General features: G+C 50.4%; 1 protein-coding gene across 2 annotated transcripts in view; it reads right to left on the reverse strand.

Annotated features, from left to right (window-relative positions):
- The window catches only part of Nfam1 (NFAT activating protein with ITAM motif 1), a 37,864-nt gene that overhangs the window by 8,102 nt on the left and 13,073 nt on the right, over positions 1-16,689 (reverse strand). Inside the window, exons 2-4 of one of the 2 annotated variants that reach the window (XM_028788758.1) lie at positions 12,562-12,879; positions 11,343-11,455; positions 6,548-6,637 (exon numbers count right to left, since the gene is read on the reverse strand). In XM_028788758.1, coding sequence (XP_028644591.1) covers positions 6,548-6,637; positions 11,343-11,455; positions 12,562-12,879 — 521 coding nt within the window. Of the gene's footprint in view, positions 1-6,547; positions 6,638-8,429; positions 8,848-11,342; positions 11,456-12,561; positions 12,880-16,689 lie in introns of those variants that run through there. The other variant, XM_028788759.1, reaches the window with a different exon arrangement.

The raw sequence follows: 16,689 nt of genomic DNA on the forward strand, positions 1-16,689 counted from the left end.
GAGGAGAGAGAGAGAGAGAGAGAGAGAGAGAGAGAGAGAGAGAGAGAGAATGAATGAATTGCTTTTCCACCTCCACTTGCAGGAACAGGAAGGGATTGGGCTTGAGCGACCTCATCCTGCTCAGAGACTTGAACACTCCTGACAGCCCTACTATGTACTTCCAAGGTGTCCTCCTTCCTCTTCCTTCACAGGTCCTGCACCCAGTGTGACAACTCCCAGGAGTCCCGCCCCTTTCCTCAGCTTGGGTTTCTCTAGTAAGACTGCTGCTCCCCAAGTCACCAAGGTGCTAAGCAGGGGGTGATTTGTCCACGGTTTAATGTGATGGCTCTGGCTGCTGCCGGCCCGAGGACAGACGAGGATGAACACAGGCAGGCTGGGGGGAGAGCAACAGCAGGACCACCACCAACAAGAGACAGGAGAGGTTGAAACAGGGAAAGCTAAATATGCCTAAGGCAAGGTAGGCCAGTGGGTCAGTTCAGGTGATATGCTGGCTGGTCTTATGTCACCTTGACACAAGCTAGAGTCATCTGAAAAGAGGGATCCTTAAATGAGAAAATGCTTCCATAAGATCCAGCAGTAAGATAGTTTCTTAATTAGTGATTGATGGGGGAAGGCCCAGCCCATTGTGGGTGGGGCCGTCCCTGGGCTGGTGGTCCTGGGTTCTACAAAAATGTAGGCTGAGCAAGCCATGTGAAGCAAGCCAGTAAGCAGCATCCCTCCACAGCCTCTGCATCAGCTCCTGCCTCCAGGTTCCTGCCCTGTTTGAGTTTCTGCCCTGACTTCCTCCACTGAAGGACTAAGAATGTGGAGGCCTTCCTCCCCAGCTTGTGTTTGGGCATAGTGTTTCATCATAGCCGTAACAACCCAAACGAAGACAGGTGATGACAGAAAGAACATCTTCAAGTGTCTGGCCCGGGTGACAGAGGGGACAGCCAGCATCTCCCAGGGTGGGAATGTAAGGAGGAGGCACCCAGTGCCTGAAGAGTTAGAGTTTGGTTGAGAAGTGCAGATGAGACCTCCTAGTAGAGCTGGGTCCAAGGCTCACTGATGTCTGAGACATAAGTTGAGGCTGGTCCAGACATGGGTGGTGTTTAGAACCCTTCCCAGTGAGATCACTGTGGTTGGATACTGTTGATAAAAAAGGACCAGGGTCCGAAGGCTGAGCCCCAAAGTCTATACCAACATTTGGAGATTAGGGTTCCATAGTTCCAGAAGAGAAATTGGTGAGTCAGGGAAGGATCAAGAGAAACTGGAATGTTCTAGAATCAAGGAGGAGGGGTGCTCAGAGCTATCAGAAGTTGTTCATCTAGAGACCCAAGGACCTAGAACTGTCTGCTGGATATAACCACAAGACAGAATGGAAGCTCTGGTCAAGGGTGACAGGCAGACTAGCCAGTCACAAAGGAGAGGGGAGGGCGGGAGGACGGGGAAAGAATGCACTTGCTACACACGTGTGTGGACCTGAGTTCAAATCTCCAGAACCCGTGTAAAAGCAGGTGTGGCTAGTGTGTAGCCTATAAGTCCAACCCTGCTCTGGTGAGATGAGTGACAGAGACAGGAGAATCCCTGGAAGCTTCCAGAAGCCTTGGAGGATGCAGTAACAAACTCAAGGAGTCCCTGCCTCAACGAAGATAGAAATCAAACACAGTGCTCCAGGCTGTCCTCTGAACTCTGAACTCTGAACTCTGACCTCCACACACGTGCTACAACACATTTCAATCCACACCCCCCATAGGCAGATGGTCTGCGCAGGCGCACACATGTAGAATTTTTTTTTAATGTAAAATAATAAAAAAATAGAAAGAAGAGGCATCAAGGAAAAGCACCCCAGAGCGTTCTGTCATCTGTGGAGACGGGAGGGCAGCTGGAGGAGACACAGTTCAAGATGAGGAATTTAAGGCGGAAGGTATCCTAGTGTGCTGGTGACTAGCCCCATAGCAATCATCACAGGACCAGGACTCAGCTTAAGCAGTAGACTCAGGAAGTCCCAGAGCACCGTGAGTTAACACGGTGGGGCCTTGTCTAAAACCAAACAAACACAAGGCTTTCCTTCCGACTGGCTCATAATACTCCTAGTAGGTCAGGTTTCTAAACACAAAGTTGAAGTGGTAAAGTTTCTCTGAGGTCATAATGAGTGAGACCGTTTGCATTTGAAAGAAAGCATCTCGAAAAACCAAAAAAAAAAAAAAAAGAAAGAAAAGAAAAAAAGAAAAGAAAAAGAAAGAAAGAAAGAACGAAAAGAAGAAAGAAAGCAGAGCTGACAGGCAGTTAAGAGGAGAGAGAGATACGTAAACCCACAAATCTCCCTGGCAGATAACTCACTTCCTTTAACAACTGATAAGACAGATAGAGAAAATCAATAGGGATCAATAAGGGTAAGGAATATTTTAGCCACGTGATCAGCAAATTGACTCTCATGGACATCTATAGAGCCCTCGCTTGCCAGGAATGAGAGCATAGATGTTTCCCAAGTGCGCACAGAGCGTCAGGTGAAACACACAGCAAGTCTCAGCAGAGTTCAGAGTAGAAAAGTCAAATATATGTACGGACGAATAGCAGATTTAGTCAGAGTTAAGGAACGTTATAAGATAATGAACATCAAAAATAAATCAAGGGCCCAGTGAGACGGCTGGGGAGAGAAAGTACAGGAGCCTGGTACGGGGCCTGAGGAGCTCAGACCCCAAAGCCCACAGAGTAGGAGAGACCCAACTTCCATAAGTTTTTCCCTGCTCTCCCCAAATGCACACTGTGGCAAGCACACACCCTCCCCAGAACAAAAATAAATATATTTTTAAAAGATTTTTTTATGTGCCTTGGTATTTTGCCTGGAACTGGAGTTGTAGTCAGTTGCAGTGAGCTGCCATGAATTGAGCCCAGGTCCTCTGGAAGAGCAGCCAGTACTCTTAACTGCCACTTCTCCAGGCCCCAGATATTTCTTTTTAAACAAGCAAATTATCAAAGAACTAAACAGAACAGAACACTAGTGAAATAACTAAAAATTCTTTGTAGAGTCAGGGGAGAGGCCCACACTTGTAATCCCAGCACCGGGGAGGCAGAGGCAGGGGGAATCTCTGTGAGTTCAAAGCCAGCCTACAGAGTGAGTTTCAGGGCAGCCAGAGCTAGACAGAGAAACTCTGTCTCTAAAGAACAAAGCAAACAAAAAAAAAAAATTCTCTGTGAAAAGTTTGCACTGAACGACACCAAAAGTACAGCATACTAACATCTTTAAGGGAATGGTTAAGTGCACTGGCAATTCTAGCACTCAGGAGGCAGAGGCATGGAGATCATGAGTTCAAGGCTGGCCTGGGCTACATAGTTGGCTCCAAAATATGAAAAAATTCTTATGGGGACTGAGGATAATGGGGTGGAGCTCAGGGGTAGAGAGCAAGCATGGAAAAGGGTCTGGATTTGACTGCCAGTGGCACAAACACACATCTTAGAGGGTACTCAGAGCCACTTAGCTGGTAGTCATAGACTTAAATGTTCATGTTAGAAAAGATGAAGGGGTCAGGCATGGTGGTGCACACCTTTGATCCCAGCACTCAGGAGGCAGAGGCAGGAGGATCTCTGTGAGTTCAAGGCCAGCCTGGTCTACAGAGTGAGTTCCAGGACAGCCAGGGCTATACAGAGAAACCCTGTCTTGAAAACCACAAGCAGAAAAAGGAAGGAAGGTAGGACAGAAGGAAAGAAGGCAGGAAGGAAGCAAAGAAAAGATGAAGGGTAAGACTGGTAAGTTAAAGGCACTTCCTGCCAAGTCTAAAGACCTGGGTTCAATCCCAACGTCCCACACTGTGGAAATAGACAACGAACTCTTACAGATTGTCCTGTGACTTACAGACACACACACGCACACACTAAAGAAATTAATGAAAATTTAAAGAAACCATAAAGAACAGAAAAGTATATTATATAAAGAAAATGAAAGGAAGAACAGGCGGAAGCCTCCCCTGGAGAAGGCAGGGATGACCCAGTCCCACCCCTCATCATCCTGGAGGCCTCAGGCAGTAGCCAAAGGATAAATAAAGGTAGGAAGGTTGGAAGGGGGAGATGAAACTTCCATCACTCACTGATGGACATGGTGGGGTTCATAGAAGGTTCAAAGGAATTCACAGAGGAATTCACTAACCCATCAGAGTTAGTGAGGGAATTCTGCTGGCCACTCTATGTAATACCAATGTGTATTTTTCTATATACTAGGAATAAACTATTAGAAAATGAAGATGGCATCTGTCCCTTACATCCTTACCAAGAGGACTGGTGTCCTATCAACTAGCAGCACATACTAGGCAAACAGCAGATGACTCCTGACGGTACCATTACCCTTGCTAATGCCCTTCTTCTTTACCCAGGTCCAGTTCACACTGGCAGACTCCTCCCCCCACCCCTACTTTTTTCCAGACAGGGTTTCTCTGTATAGTTCTGGCTATCCTGGAACTTGCTCTGTAGACTAGGATGGCCTTGAACTCACAGAGATCTGCCTGCCTCTGCCTCCTGAGTGCTGGGATTGTAAGTGTGTGCCACCACTCGAGGCCACATTGGTGGATTCCTACCTCAAAGGCCTAGTGAAGTTCTGTGGATCTGTCTCTTTCCACACCTCCTTTCTGGTCCTAAAGCCCTAAAGCTGGCTGCCCTGTGACTCTGGATGAAGTTGGATCTCTTTGCAACACTCAGGAAGTCAGTCCAAATCCTAGAAGATGCTACACACAGACCAGAAAGATGACCTAGGCAAAAGTGAGTCTTCTCTACTCAAAAAAAAAAAAAAAAATCAGCTAGAAGGATATTGTTCAAGTGGGAAAATGCCCAGGAGATGTTATAGCATGAAAAAAAAAAAAAATCTGGGCTGGAGAGATGGCTCAGCAGATAAGAACACTGAGCACTGGCTGCTCTTCCAGAGGACCTGGGTTTGATTCTCAGCACCCACATGGCACTCTGTATCTTTAGTTCTATAGAATCTGGCACCCTCTTCTAGCTTCCTTCGACACCAGGTACACTGTGGATCACAGACATAGATGTAGGTAAAACACTCACGTATATATTAAAATCAAATAAATCTTTTTTTTTCTTAAAATTGTGCAATTCTAAAGTTTTTAAAGTACAATTGGACAGTAAAGCTCAAGCTTGTAATTCCAGCACTCTGGAAGTGGAGACAAGAGGGTTAGGAGTTCAAGGTCAGCCTGGGCAACAGGTGTCAAAACAAAAAAGCCTCAAAATAAAAGCAGCGTAAGAGCTGAGGCTACTGCTCAGTGGTACGGTACTTCCTTCTTGCCTAGTGTGTACAAGACCTTGGATCTTATTCCCAGAAGGGAGAGAAATGGAGAGAGGGGAGGAGGGAGAGATTGGTTGAAAGAAGGAGATTGATTTTCACATGTAGCAGCTATCACCAGCATCTCTCACAGCGTGGAGTTGCTGAGAAGGAAGAGAGAATGTGGGGGAGTCTGGGGTGGCATACGCTGCGACAGCTGGTGGGAAGTCCCCGGGGAGGAGAAACTGAGGGCCCTTTGAGAACTGTCCTGTTCTTAGAACTGTCAATGCTGCCCCCAGGGAAGTGTTCCTTGGTCTCGTTGTCACCCACCCCACCCTCAGTGAACATAGCCTAATTCTGATCGTGCTCTGGGTGGGATTTTGTGGCCAGATCTCACAAGTACACAAGGAAAACTGGCAAGCACCTTCAACCTATGTACTTGGCTACCCCACAGGCCAGGTCTGGAGCCAGGAGCCTGGTGGCTATGGCTGACAGTGGGGCCAAATCCTTCACTTTCTCTACACCAAGGGTACATTACTCACAGACTGTAAGCAACACAATGCACAGGGAGCGCCCCTTGTCCAGGAAGCCAGGAGGCACAGTGTCTTTAGGCTCTTCCTCTGTAACTGTGAGAACTGGGGGGAGGGGAGGAATACATGTGACACACGCATGCAGTCCCATGTGGAATGCTACTGTGACTGGAGGGTAAATGAAGAAGGGAGTGGGTGGACTAGCGAAAACCCAAGGGTGTGGCACAGCGCCTGGCCCTTTCCTCTTTTCGTGACTTTTGCAGTTTCTGCTTCAATGTCGCTTGTGCAATAGAAATAGGAAGAGGCTTGTATGCTAGGTCAGGGGATTATCTGCTCAGATGAAGGAAGTTTCTTCATCCTTGCCAGCGTTCGCTTGGCTGTCTCATGTTCTAATATCTAATTTGGTTGGGTGTTGGTGGTATACCCCTTTAATCCCAGCACTCCGGAGGCAGAGGCAGGCAGATCTCTGAATTCAAGGTCAGCCTGGTCTTTAAAGTGAGTTCTGGGACAACCAGACACAGAGAAATCCAGTCTGGGGGGAAAAAAAGCAACAACAACAAAACACATACACACACAGAGAGAGAAAGAGAGAGACAGAGAGACAGAAACAGAGAAACAGAAAGACAGAGAGACAGACAGACAGAGACCGAGACAGAGAGAGACACAGAAATATCATCTGTAGAATTACTATGTCCATTTTGCAGATTAGGAATACCCCACAGTTAGTCAGGCCCCGGGTCAAGTCTGAGAGAGGTCGAAGGGTCCTGGGACTCACCGTGTAGATGGGTTCTGCTGGAGGCTTCGTGATTCCGACGGTAGATTTGGGACCAGGGCACGTGTGTTTGCCCAGAACTAATATCTGTTTCTGTGGGGAGAAGGAAGCCAAGGCTGTCAAGGCTGAGGAGAAATAACTCACCCTTCTCCCTCCCCTTACAGACCCCACCAGGCAGGAAGCATCGTCAATTGTCATGAGGCCACACAAAAGTTAATCACTCAACACTTGCCACCCACCCTCTCCAGGGAGAAGTGCCTGAAGCTAAAGAAAACGCAAAGACACACATGAGCCACCATCACAGGCGGAGTGCCTGACTCTGGGGAGACAGGGCCTGGATCTGGAGCCAAATGATGGGTGGGCCCCAAGTGGATGCCAGCCAGCCCCTCACTGACTGCGTGGCTGAAGGAAGATGTTTTCCTTCTAGCTTCAGTGTCTTCCACAGTAGCATCCCTTGGCAAGCCGATTGCAAAGACTCAAGGAGGGGACAAAAGGGAGGCATGCGATGGCATTCTCAAACCCTCAGTCAACTATCCCATATTTGCTGAACACCCTTTGTTAGCTGGATAGCATGACAAGGTGGATACATTCCCACCCTCCTGAACTTAAAGTTTGCAGGAGAGGTGGGCAGCTTTACCACAGCAGAGCTTCCCGAGCTCAGGGACTCAGGGAGGAGATAGCAGCGGGGAAATTTGAGGACTGGCGTGTGTTCAGCATGGACAGAGGAGAGGGCTCCAGGCAGAAGCACAGCAGGACTCAGAAATTTAAGGAGAGGTCAGCCTGAGGCTAAACACCCCCAATAGGCTGGATGACAGGCAGGGCAGTGTGGACAGCGCGAAGCACCCGCAAAGCACGGAGGGCTCTAGGTAGGATGCCTGAACCAACCCAGCTTTGGAAAACTCCCCAAGGCTGAAGCAAACGGCAAGTGGAATTGGAGATCCCTGGGTCACCCCGCTGGAAAAGCGCAGGGCTGGGGTGACAGTCAGAGGGTGGCGGTCTGGGCGCTCCCCCTCATCCCCCTCATCCCAGGCACCACACTGCCAACAGTGGAGCAACAATGGCCTCATCTCAGGGCAGGAGCTAATTAAAAACCCTGGCCACCCGCCAATCCCCAGCCCATTTACTCCCGGATTAGCACTCAAGAGCTACTTAACTCGCAGGCAGAAGCCGGCGCCACCCCCAGTCTCAGCCTTGTACATCTCTGAACATGGAGTCAGGCAGGGAGGCGTGCCTTGTTGCTTCTGCTCCCTGTCAAACCTGCAAACGAGCTCCCAGGTCACCTCTGCTCTGTACATGAACCCCGAGAGGGCAGGGGTTGGCTGAGACCACACAGCCCATAATTGACAGGGGTGGGATTTGAACCTATGTCTGCATTCACTAAGAAGCCAACCCAACCCAGTGCTACCTAGGGTGTTGTCTTCTGTTTTGTGATGATTTGTAGGTCTCATACAGACAGGGGCTGTCTGTGTGTGGTTTATGATTCAGGAAGAACCCTGTCTTTGTCACCTGTCACTTAAGGGATGTGGGAGTGGATATGGACTTCCCATTTAACAGAGAGGAAAACCGAGGCCTGTCAAGCTAGTAGGAGGCTCTCCATAGAGGAAACACTGGTGTGGTACCTCCTTGCACTGTCTGTTCCTGAAGAGTGTCACAGACTTCTAGGACTCTTAGGGCATATTGTACCCCTTCTAGTCAAGATGGCTAGGGTCCTGGCTTCTCCCCTTCTGAACCTGCTTGTCCAAATGCCACCAAAGCTGAAGGACAGGTCACAGGCAGTGGCTATTTGGAGGCTACCTGGATAAGCATTTTGAACCCAAACCTGGAAAACACAGGTCTTGGTATGAGGCACCTGTGGGCAGCGGTACCAGTCTTCCTCCATCCTGGGCCTCGGTGGCACTGAAGATCCTATGGCCTGCTGTGATTGTCCCTGAGAGCTCAGGGAGGTGAGCTACACTGTTGGCCTCAGGAAAAGGCTCAAAGCCACAGGCAGCTGCGGATTGTTAGGAGTGTGCAGAGGAGGGGGAAGATAGAGTAGAGGAGGGAGAGGAATGGGAGCACTGAGGGGTAGGGATATGGGCAAGGACAAGCCCACAGAATACTAAATGATACAGGAGTCTTTACTGGTAGGGGACTGAAGAACAGTGGGAGCCACTGGAGATGGTAATGGCCAGATTTGCCATTACCACCTCCATATGCAGGTGCAAGGTGGACTGAAGCGTGTGGCCAGAGTGGGGAGGTGAAAGGTTCTTGCCGCTCTGTCCAGCCAGCCAGCCAGCCAAGAAGCTCAGGCCAAGGTGGGACTCCTATAGGGGCAGAGGAGGAGCACCGTTGAAGACTTGTTTGGGTTATGTTTTGATGTGGGGGTTGGGGATACTCTCTGTCCCTTGGAGCCAGCTCTGTCGACCTTAGGACCCCGACCTAAGCTGCCAAAAGTAGCCCTTTTAGGTTGTGATTATCAGATGAGTAAGCCAGCTAGTGCAGTTTCTCCCATGGTGCCTAGCTGTTACCCATGCTTCCTCTCCCCAGTCGGATTCAGTGAAGGTCAACAGGTCTGGGCTGAGACCTAGCTCTCTGTACACTGCCAGCAGCTGGCCAAGACGCCTGTCAAACCTCAGTTTCCCCCTCTCTGAGATGGAAGCCATGATGTCACCTTGTCTTCCTCGTGCCTTAGCCAATCCCTATTCGCCTTTCAGGAATCAGCATGTAAATATCCCATAATTCCTTCCACCAGCACCTATTATGTGCCAGGCACTAGAGACAACAAGTCCCTGTCCTGGGGGTGGGGGGCTGCACTCAGGTGGGGAGACAACAGAAATGTAGAAGCCAGGGGTTGTATAGTAGAGTGGGGGGAGGCAAGCAAGGACCCTGAAGAGGGCATGGAGCCCAGGCCAGGATGGGGGAGAAGGGCCAGACCCTGGAGAGGCTGAGGGATTGGACATGGGAATGAGTGGACAAGCCAAGCACTGCTCTAGGCTTAATCCTGAGCCCTCAGGTGCTGGGAGGCAGGAGGCTTACAGTCCTGAAGAGTGGGTGTGCTGGGAGGCAGGAGGCTTACAGTCCTGAAGAGTGGGTTTTCTGGACACATGAGGTGGAGATGCTGTCAGCCCCATACGTCATTTGTCATGCTCACTATACAGGTCCAGAGCTCCGGAAGGGGCCTGGCAGCTCATCAATACATGAAACAGTCACCCAGGTGCACAGAAGGGCTCTCTAAGAAAGGTACCCAGGATCTGCCAGGACAACCACCGCCACCACCATGCAGGCAGAGTCATCATGCCTGCTCTCATGACAGAAGACAGACACAGTGATTGCCACCCTCTCAGGAGAGCAGCTGTCCTGGTGCTCAAAGTAATTGAGGTCTACTCTAGCATCCTCCCCACACCCACCCCTTCTGTCCACAGACAGGATACTGGGAACTGTCTCTGCTTGAAATCTCCATGGGAGAGATCTCAGTTGAGGGAGGGATGCAGGAATGCAGGGATGCAGGGATGCAGGGATGCAGGGAGGCAGGGAGGCAGGGAGGCAGGGAGGCAGGGAGGCAGGGAGGCAGGGAGGCAGGGAGGCAGGGAGGCAGGGAGGCAGGGAGGCAGAGAGGCAGGGAGGCAGGGAGGCAGGGAGGCAGGGAGGCAGGGAGGCAGGGAGGCAGGGAGGCAGGGAGGAATTGATTACCCTGTCCAATCTTACAGAGCTGGAAAGGAGAAGACTTAGAATACAAGCCTAACCCTGAGATTGTTCTCTCAAGCTCCTTCTCCAACCCCCACTCACCTCCAAGCAGGCTATCTTGAGATTTTAGTCTTTGTGTTCCCTCTGTGCTCTTCCTAACCTTCAATATAATGCCTGGTGCATAGTAGGTATTCAGCTAAGGTCCACTTAAGTTAATCCACATATTTACTAATAACCATGAAAGGACCCTGCAAATTATACTCCCTTCAGCAGATATTGACTGTGTACCTACTATGTGCAGAATCCTACAGCACAGGCAGTGACTGCCACAGGGAACAAGCATGAACTGAGAGGACGGACCACTGAGAGATGGTGAGGATGAAGGGCAGCCCAGTGGGGAGTAGGCTCTCCCAGAGAGGCACCTTGAATAGAAAACAGCCTGACAAAGAGCTGGGGCAAACTGTCCCCTCCATAAGCATTCCTGCCCTTACTATGTCATGTGCTTTCTATATGACCATGGGCAGATCACAGCCTCTCTGAGCCTCGCTCTATGGGGCTGTGGGATGGGAAGAAATGTCTTCATAGAGCTATGGAAGGGGACACAGGAGATATGTGTGGGTGAGCTGGGCACACAGCTTCTTTTAGTCTCTTTCACTGTACACTGCTGGGTATCTGGACAGGGCTCTGTCAGGGACAGCATGAGAGTCTGTGTCTTCTCCTACCTTTGAGGGGTTTGGGTTTTTGGTTTTTCTTTTTTTTTCTTTTTTTCTTTTTGGTTTTTTTTTGAGTAAGGGTTTCTCTGTGTAGCCCTGGCTGTCCTGAAAATCACTCTGTAGACCAGGCTGGCCTCAAACTCAGAGAGTTTGCCTGCCTCTGCCTCCCAGCACTGGATTGAAGGTGTACAGCATTACCACCCAGTTTCTCCCAGATTCTTAGAGGAATGAGCAACCTGGAAGAATCTAAAGAGCCCTATTTCTTTCAATGGGGTCAAAAAGGGCCTGTGGGCTGATGGAGAATCCTCCCAAGGGTCTAGGATGTGACAGGGGCAGCCTCTGGTCCCAGAAGCCTCCCCAGTTCCATAGTGGGGGGGAGGTAAGACTCAACACAATGTGCTATGTGTCCCCGTGTTCCTCACCTTCCTCCAGAGCAGCAGCGCTGTCCCCAGCGCACCCAGGACGCTCAGCAAGCTGGTGAAGCTAAGCAGCAGAGCCTCCTGGACCTTGAATGAAGGTGGCTGGTACTCTGTGTCTGGAAAGGAAGACAGCAGGGAGCAGAGGGTGAGTGTCTCAGGAGAAACAGATGCCCGCCTGGCTCACCAGCCCCTAGCCCCAAAGCCTCAAGTTCCCTCACATCGACCCATTTCTAATTCCCGACCTTGTCAAAGGCCCTCTGAGACCCTTCAGGGCGTTGGCTTCACTCCTGGATATTGACAGCCACAGTTCTCTAAGGACAAGGACTGGGTTACTTGCTCCTTTAGTGAGCTGGCACCATTAAGGGATGCCTAGGGGACCCCGTGTGAGTCACATCATCTTTGAGGGCTTCCTTCCCTCTATCTAAAATAATGGTTCTATGAGTGTGTGTTGTGCAGGTTGAGGGAGATAGGCTTACACTGGCTTAGAGAGTCACACCAGGGGTAGATAAGGGCCACACCTCCCCTCCTCCTGAGCCCTCCCTCTAGCCTTCTTCCCTGCCTCCGTATGGCTAGCAGAAATGCACAGAGAGTGACCCTCTTGTGGGCCCAGATTAGTCATTTAGAAAGTGCCTTCCATCACCAGGGCTGCAGCCCTCGTAGTCTCTCTTGTCCAGCATTGTTCAAGTCTTTAATGGGCAGAGTCCTGCTAATGAAAGTCAGACCCAAGTTCACATCCAGGCAAGCACTAAGACAGGGATTCAAACCCAGGTCTGAGGGATTCTGCAGTCTCCAGCCCCTTCCAGTGGGACTCACAGAGGAGGGTAGAAAAAGAACCAATGGCTTGCTCTTAACTTTGGGGGGGGGGTGTCTCACACCACTGAGAATCCTAACGAGGAATCATTTCCAGAATGATGCAAAGCAAATGCTCACTCAGGCAAGGACACCCAGAAGTCCATGTGTGCGCATGCCTAACCCCTGCCCTGCTAACAGATCTGGCACCAATGGTCTGAGTGACCTCTGGTAAGTCACTTGTCCAAGGTAGCTAGAGGAAGATCCTGGGCCCCTTCTCTTTTAACACAAAGGCGGATGCCTGGCACACCTGAAGGATGGGGTTTTCCTGGGGGCGCTTCTGTTCTGTTTGTAAAGCTGGAAGACAAGGCAGAGAAACTGCTGGTGACTTTGCATTTCCTTATGCCTGGAAGGATCTGAGAGGAGGCCTTACCTCTGACCAGAATGAAGACACCATCGCTTTGACATGTCTCCTGTCCTCTGACTATGCAGTAGTAACTGCCCGTGGCTGATGCATTTGGCAGGCTGAGTTTAACCACGCAGTCCATGGTCTGGTTCTCCATGCCAGGACTGTGTTGGCAGTCAATCGGCTTCTCCAAGCTTTTCTGGCCATGGATATCCACGTGAAAGAAGCTAACAGTGAAAATGAAGACCTCGGGTCTTAAGTCCTGGATTCTGCAGCTAAAGGACACATCCGTGTTTGCCAGGGAGACCCTGATAGGAGGGCCGGTATGGGTCACTGATATCCCTCCTGTGGGGGGACAACAGGGTACAGTGACTGCTCGCTGGAAGTTTCCTTACCCCATGTGTGCCTCCTGCATGTTTTACTGCACAGCGTGATTCTCAAAGAGACTCCATTTCCCCAATAATACATGGCAGCCAGGCAAGAACCATGATGGAGGAAGACCAAGAGTCAGGAAGGTCAACCACTGGCTCAGATCCTTCAGCAGAGACACACCCAAGGCTGAGGGGACCTCAGAGCCCATACTCCTAACCCCTCTCCTTCCTACATGACAAATGCAGTCCCATTTGTTAGACATATGGACCTAAAGAGCCAAGAGCTAGTAAAGAAGAAAATGGGGGGCAGAAAACCCAAGCATGTCCTAGCAAGGGACAGAGGGAGCAGGTCTTCCCACAGCTCTGCCAGCAGGGGAGACTGGCCAGTGGGCAGAGACAGGCCATTCTGGGAATCAAGGCTCTAAGAACTTTGTCAGGTCTCCATGTGGTATATAAAACAGGCCATTCCACAGGGAGCTGTCCTCCAACAGCACAGACCTGCTAATATGTGGCCACTTTGTGTTCAACACCCTTCACAAGACCAGTTCCACCAAAGCCATCCCCGATACCCCATATTCATCCAAAGACAGTCTAAACACTCCCCAAACACAGCAGGCTGGCCTGGCTGGGCCTCCTGCAGGCTTCTGGGATGCTGTTCAGATTTGGAGCAGGGTCAGCAGCCACTGCCCCCGACTTTGGCAGCACGGGGCTCTCAGCCTCAATATTCCATGCCTCCCGGGCCCTTCCTCTCCAGCAGCTAAACAGCAGACAGTTTTTAAATTGAGGTCGGCAGCAAGCAGCCAAGAACACGCAGGCCGGCTTGTTAATCGGGAGAAGATCGTGCGTTTTGAGACGCTTAGAGAGTCTCAAGATTTATTTTGCCGAGGAAACTGATCTGTGGGCCTCCTGCCTGTGGTGTGGGCTGGCGTGAAGCCAGGAGGGTCTTGTCTGGCTTCTTCAGCTTTCCTCTGGGGGAAGGGCCTTCAGGGGAGGCTGGGCCTCCTGCAAGACTCCAGGGCAGGAGTGGAGGGGATTTTCCAGTGAATCCTTACAGCTTTGAGCAGGCTGATATTTTGAATTTGGATTGAGCCTGTAAGAGACACTCCACCCCCTAAAGAACTGGGGGCACTGATAGGGCCCTGGTCACTGTGGGACAGCGGTCACTTTGGAAGTATGGACTGAGGTGGCGCCCAGGTCCCTTTCCTAGCAAGCAGTCCCTGTCCTGGGCTTCCCTCAGGTAGGCACTGTCCTCTTACTCTTTGCAGAGCAGCTGTGGTTTGTCTATAGTATATATACCACATAATGCCAGCACAGCAGGATTCTAGCTTTGTCATTAAGATGCCTTGATTTGCCGGGCAGTGGTGGCACACGCCTTTAATCCCAGCACTTGGGAGGCAGAGCCAGGCAGATTTCTGAGTTCGAGGCCTGGTCTACAGAGTGAGTTCCAGGACAGCCAGGACTACCCAGAGAAACCCTGTTTCAAAAGACCAAAAAAAAAAGAAGAAGCCTTGATTCAGGGTAGAGGTGCTACCTCTACCCTGAATATGCTTGGCTCAGGGAGGGGCAGTATTTGAAGATGTGGCCTTGTTGGAGTAGGTGTGGCCTTGTTGGAGGAAGTGTGTCACTGTAGGGGTGGGCAAGGAGACCCTCCTCCTAACCAAGTGGAAGTCAGTCTTCTCAGCCTTTGTCAGCCTTTGGATGAAGATGTAGAACTCTCAGCCCCTTCAGCCCCACATCTGCCTGGATGCTCCCACCTTGATGATAATGGACTGAACCTCTGAAACTGTAAGCCAGCTCCAGCTAAATATTCTCCCTTATGAGAGTTGCCTTAGTCCTGGTGTCTGTTTAACAGCAAGAAAACCCTAACATAGACAGCTGGGTAGAAGAGGTGGGGGCAGGTGAAAGATCTCCCAGGGTTCCAGATGGACTGGAAAGTTTATAAAGCCAGAGGATGGAACAAACTCCAAACGACTGAGAGCTGTGCTCACCCTGCCAGTGGCTCATCTGTCACATAGCCCCTTCCACCTTTCTCTAGGTGCTCTACCACCGTTTCCCTGTAACTACACAACCCTCTATGAGGCCTGTCTGTGAACCCCCCCACAGTGTCCCTTACCTGGGGAGTTCTCTATCCAGGGCCCCTGTACCTGTACCCCCTTCCTACGGCCTCTATTTCTTCTGATGGTCAATTCCTGAGATCCTAGACTTGGTTCCTCAGGGTCTCCCAGCATCTGATCCTCCCGATGGGCTCTCAATATGCCCCTGTTAGACTGCCAGGGTAAGTGGAGCCTGGCTGGTTTCCCCAGGGTTTCCAAAGTATAAGATGGAGGTTGTAATCCAACCAAGAGACCTGGAAAGTGGTCAAGTCTCCTCTCCTGGTACCTTTTGGTTCTCCAGAGTTGAGGCCTCTCTCAGACTAGGGGAGGTAGACACACTGCCAATATGACGAAGCTACCTTTCCATTTTTCCTGGCTGGAAGATATCCATCCAATTGTCTTTGAAGTCTCCCCAACTCAAGGCACCTTTTAGAAAGTGATAGAATCTGCTAGTGTAATTAACTCGGTCTTTACAATTCTGGAAACAACTACAAAAATAGATGTCTACTGTTCTACAGCCTTGTGGAATTTACTATTTTAAGGGTAAAGGGTTAGGATCATGAAAATTCAGGGCCTGTCTCTCGCCAGCCATAGTACACAGAGACTTCGGAATAAGAACCTCGGGTCCTGATGAAAGTGCTGTGTTGTGTTTAAAGATGGAGAGTGGATCCAGCTGCTTCCACATCATATAAGCAATGACAACGGAGACAGCCAAGAGCCGGGGGGAATCTCAGTGCTCTGCAGTCAGAGTATCTGGCCTGAGGATAGAGTCTTTCACTGAGCCTTTGCTGGGGTGTCAGCACCCCACAGCCTGGACCACCCAGCTACCTATGGGTACCCAGCCCCCTGCGTCTGCCAGTGAGAAGTGGCCACCATTTAAGGTCCAGAGCTGGAGATGAGCTTAGAGAAATTCTAAGTCCGTGGAACCTTCTCCTCTAGCATTTTCTGTGCCCCAGACATACACACAAACTCAGAAGAGGTACTAGGTAGCGTCAGCATCCTGTGTGGCGAGAAAGGTATCAACGGGAGCAAAGGAGCCTGGGGTGGGAGGGAAGGAGTACTAAGGGTAGGTCAGGGGATGCCCGGGAGTTGAAGACTTCTGTGACTTGGACGTGGATATCCAGAAATAGAAGGAAAAGAACATGGATGGAAAGTCTAACCAGGTATGACACAGGCATGAGGCACCAGCATGCCTCACTAACATGAAGCAATTATAGTAACGCCACACTACAGACAAACAAAACAAAGCAAACAAATGAAAGACAGAGAGCCAGACTGGCAAGATAGCTCAGTGTGGAGCTGGAAAGATGGCTCAGCAGTTAAGAGCACTGGCTGCTCTTCCAGAGGACTCAGGTTCAAGTCCCAGCTCCCACATGGCAGTTTACAACCTTCTGTAACTCTAGTTCCAGGGGATCCAGTGCCCTCTTCTGGTCTCTATAGGCATTTCAAGTGAATGGTGCACAGACACATTCAGGCAGACGCTTGTAAACGTAAGTAAACGTAAATTAAAGAATAAATAAAATCTCAAAAAGAAGAAAGCAGTAGTGCACTTGCACGCTTTTAATCCCAGCACTTGGGAGGCAGAGGCAGATGGATCTCTGAGTTCGAGGCCAACCTGGTCTACAGAGTGAGTTCCAGGACAGCCAGGGCTGCACAGAGAAACCCTGTTTCAAAAAAACAGAGGGGGGGAG

This window comes from Grammomys surdaster, unplaced genomic scaffold, assembly GCF_004785775.1.
Source record: "Grammomys surdaster isolate TR1022 unplaced genomic scaffold, NIH_TR_1.0 125767, whole genome shotgun sequence".
Lineage (NCBI taxonomy): Eukaryota > Metazoa > Chordata > Mammalia > Rodentia > Muridae > Grammomys > Grammomys surdaster.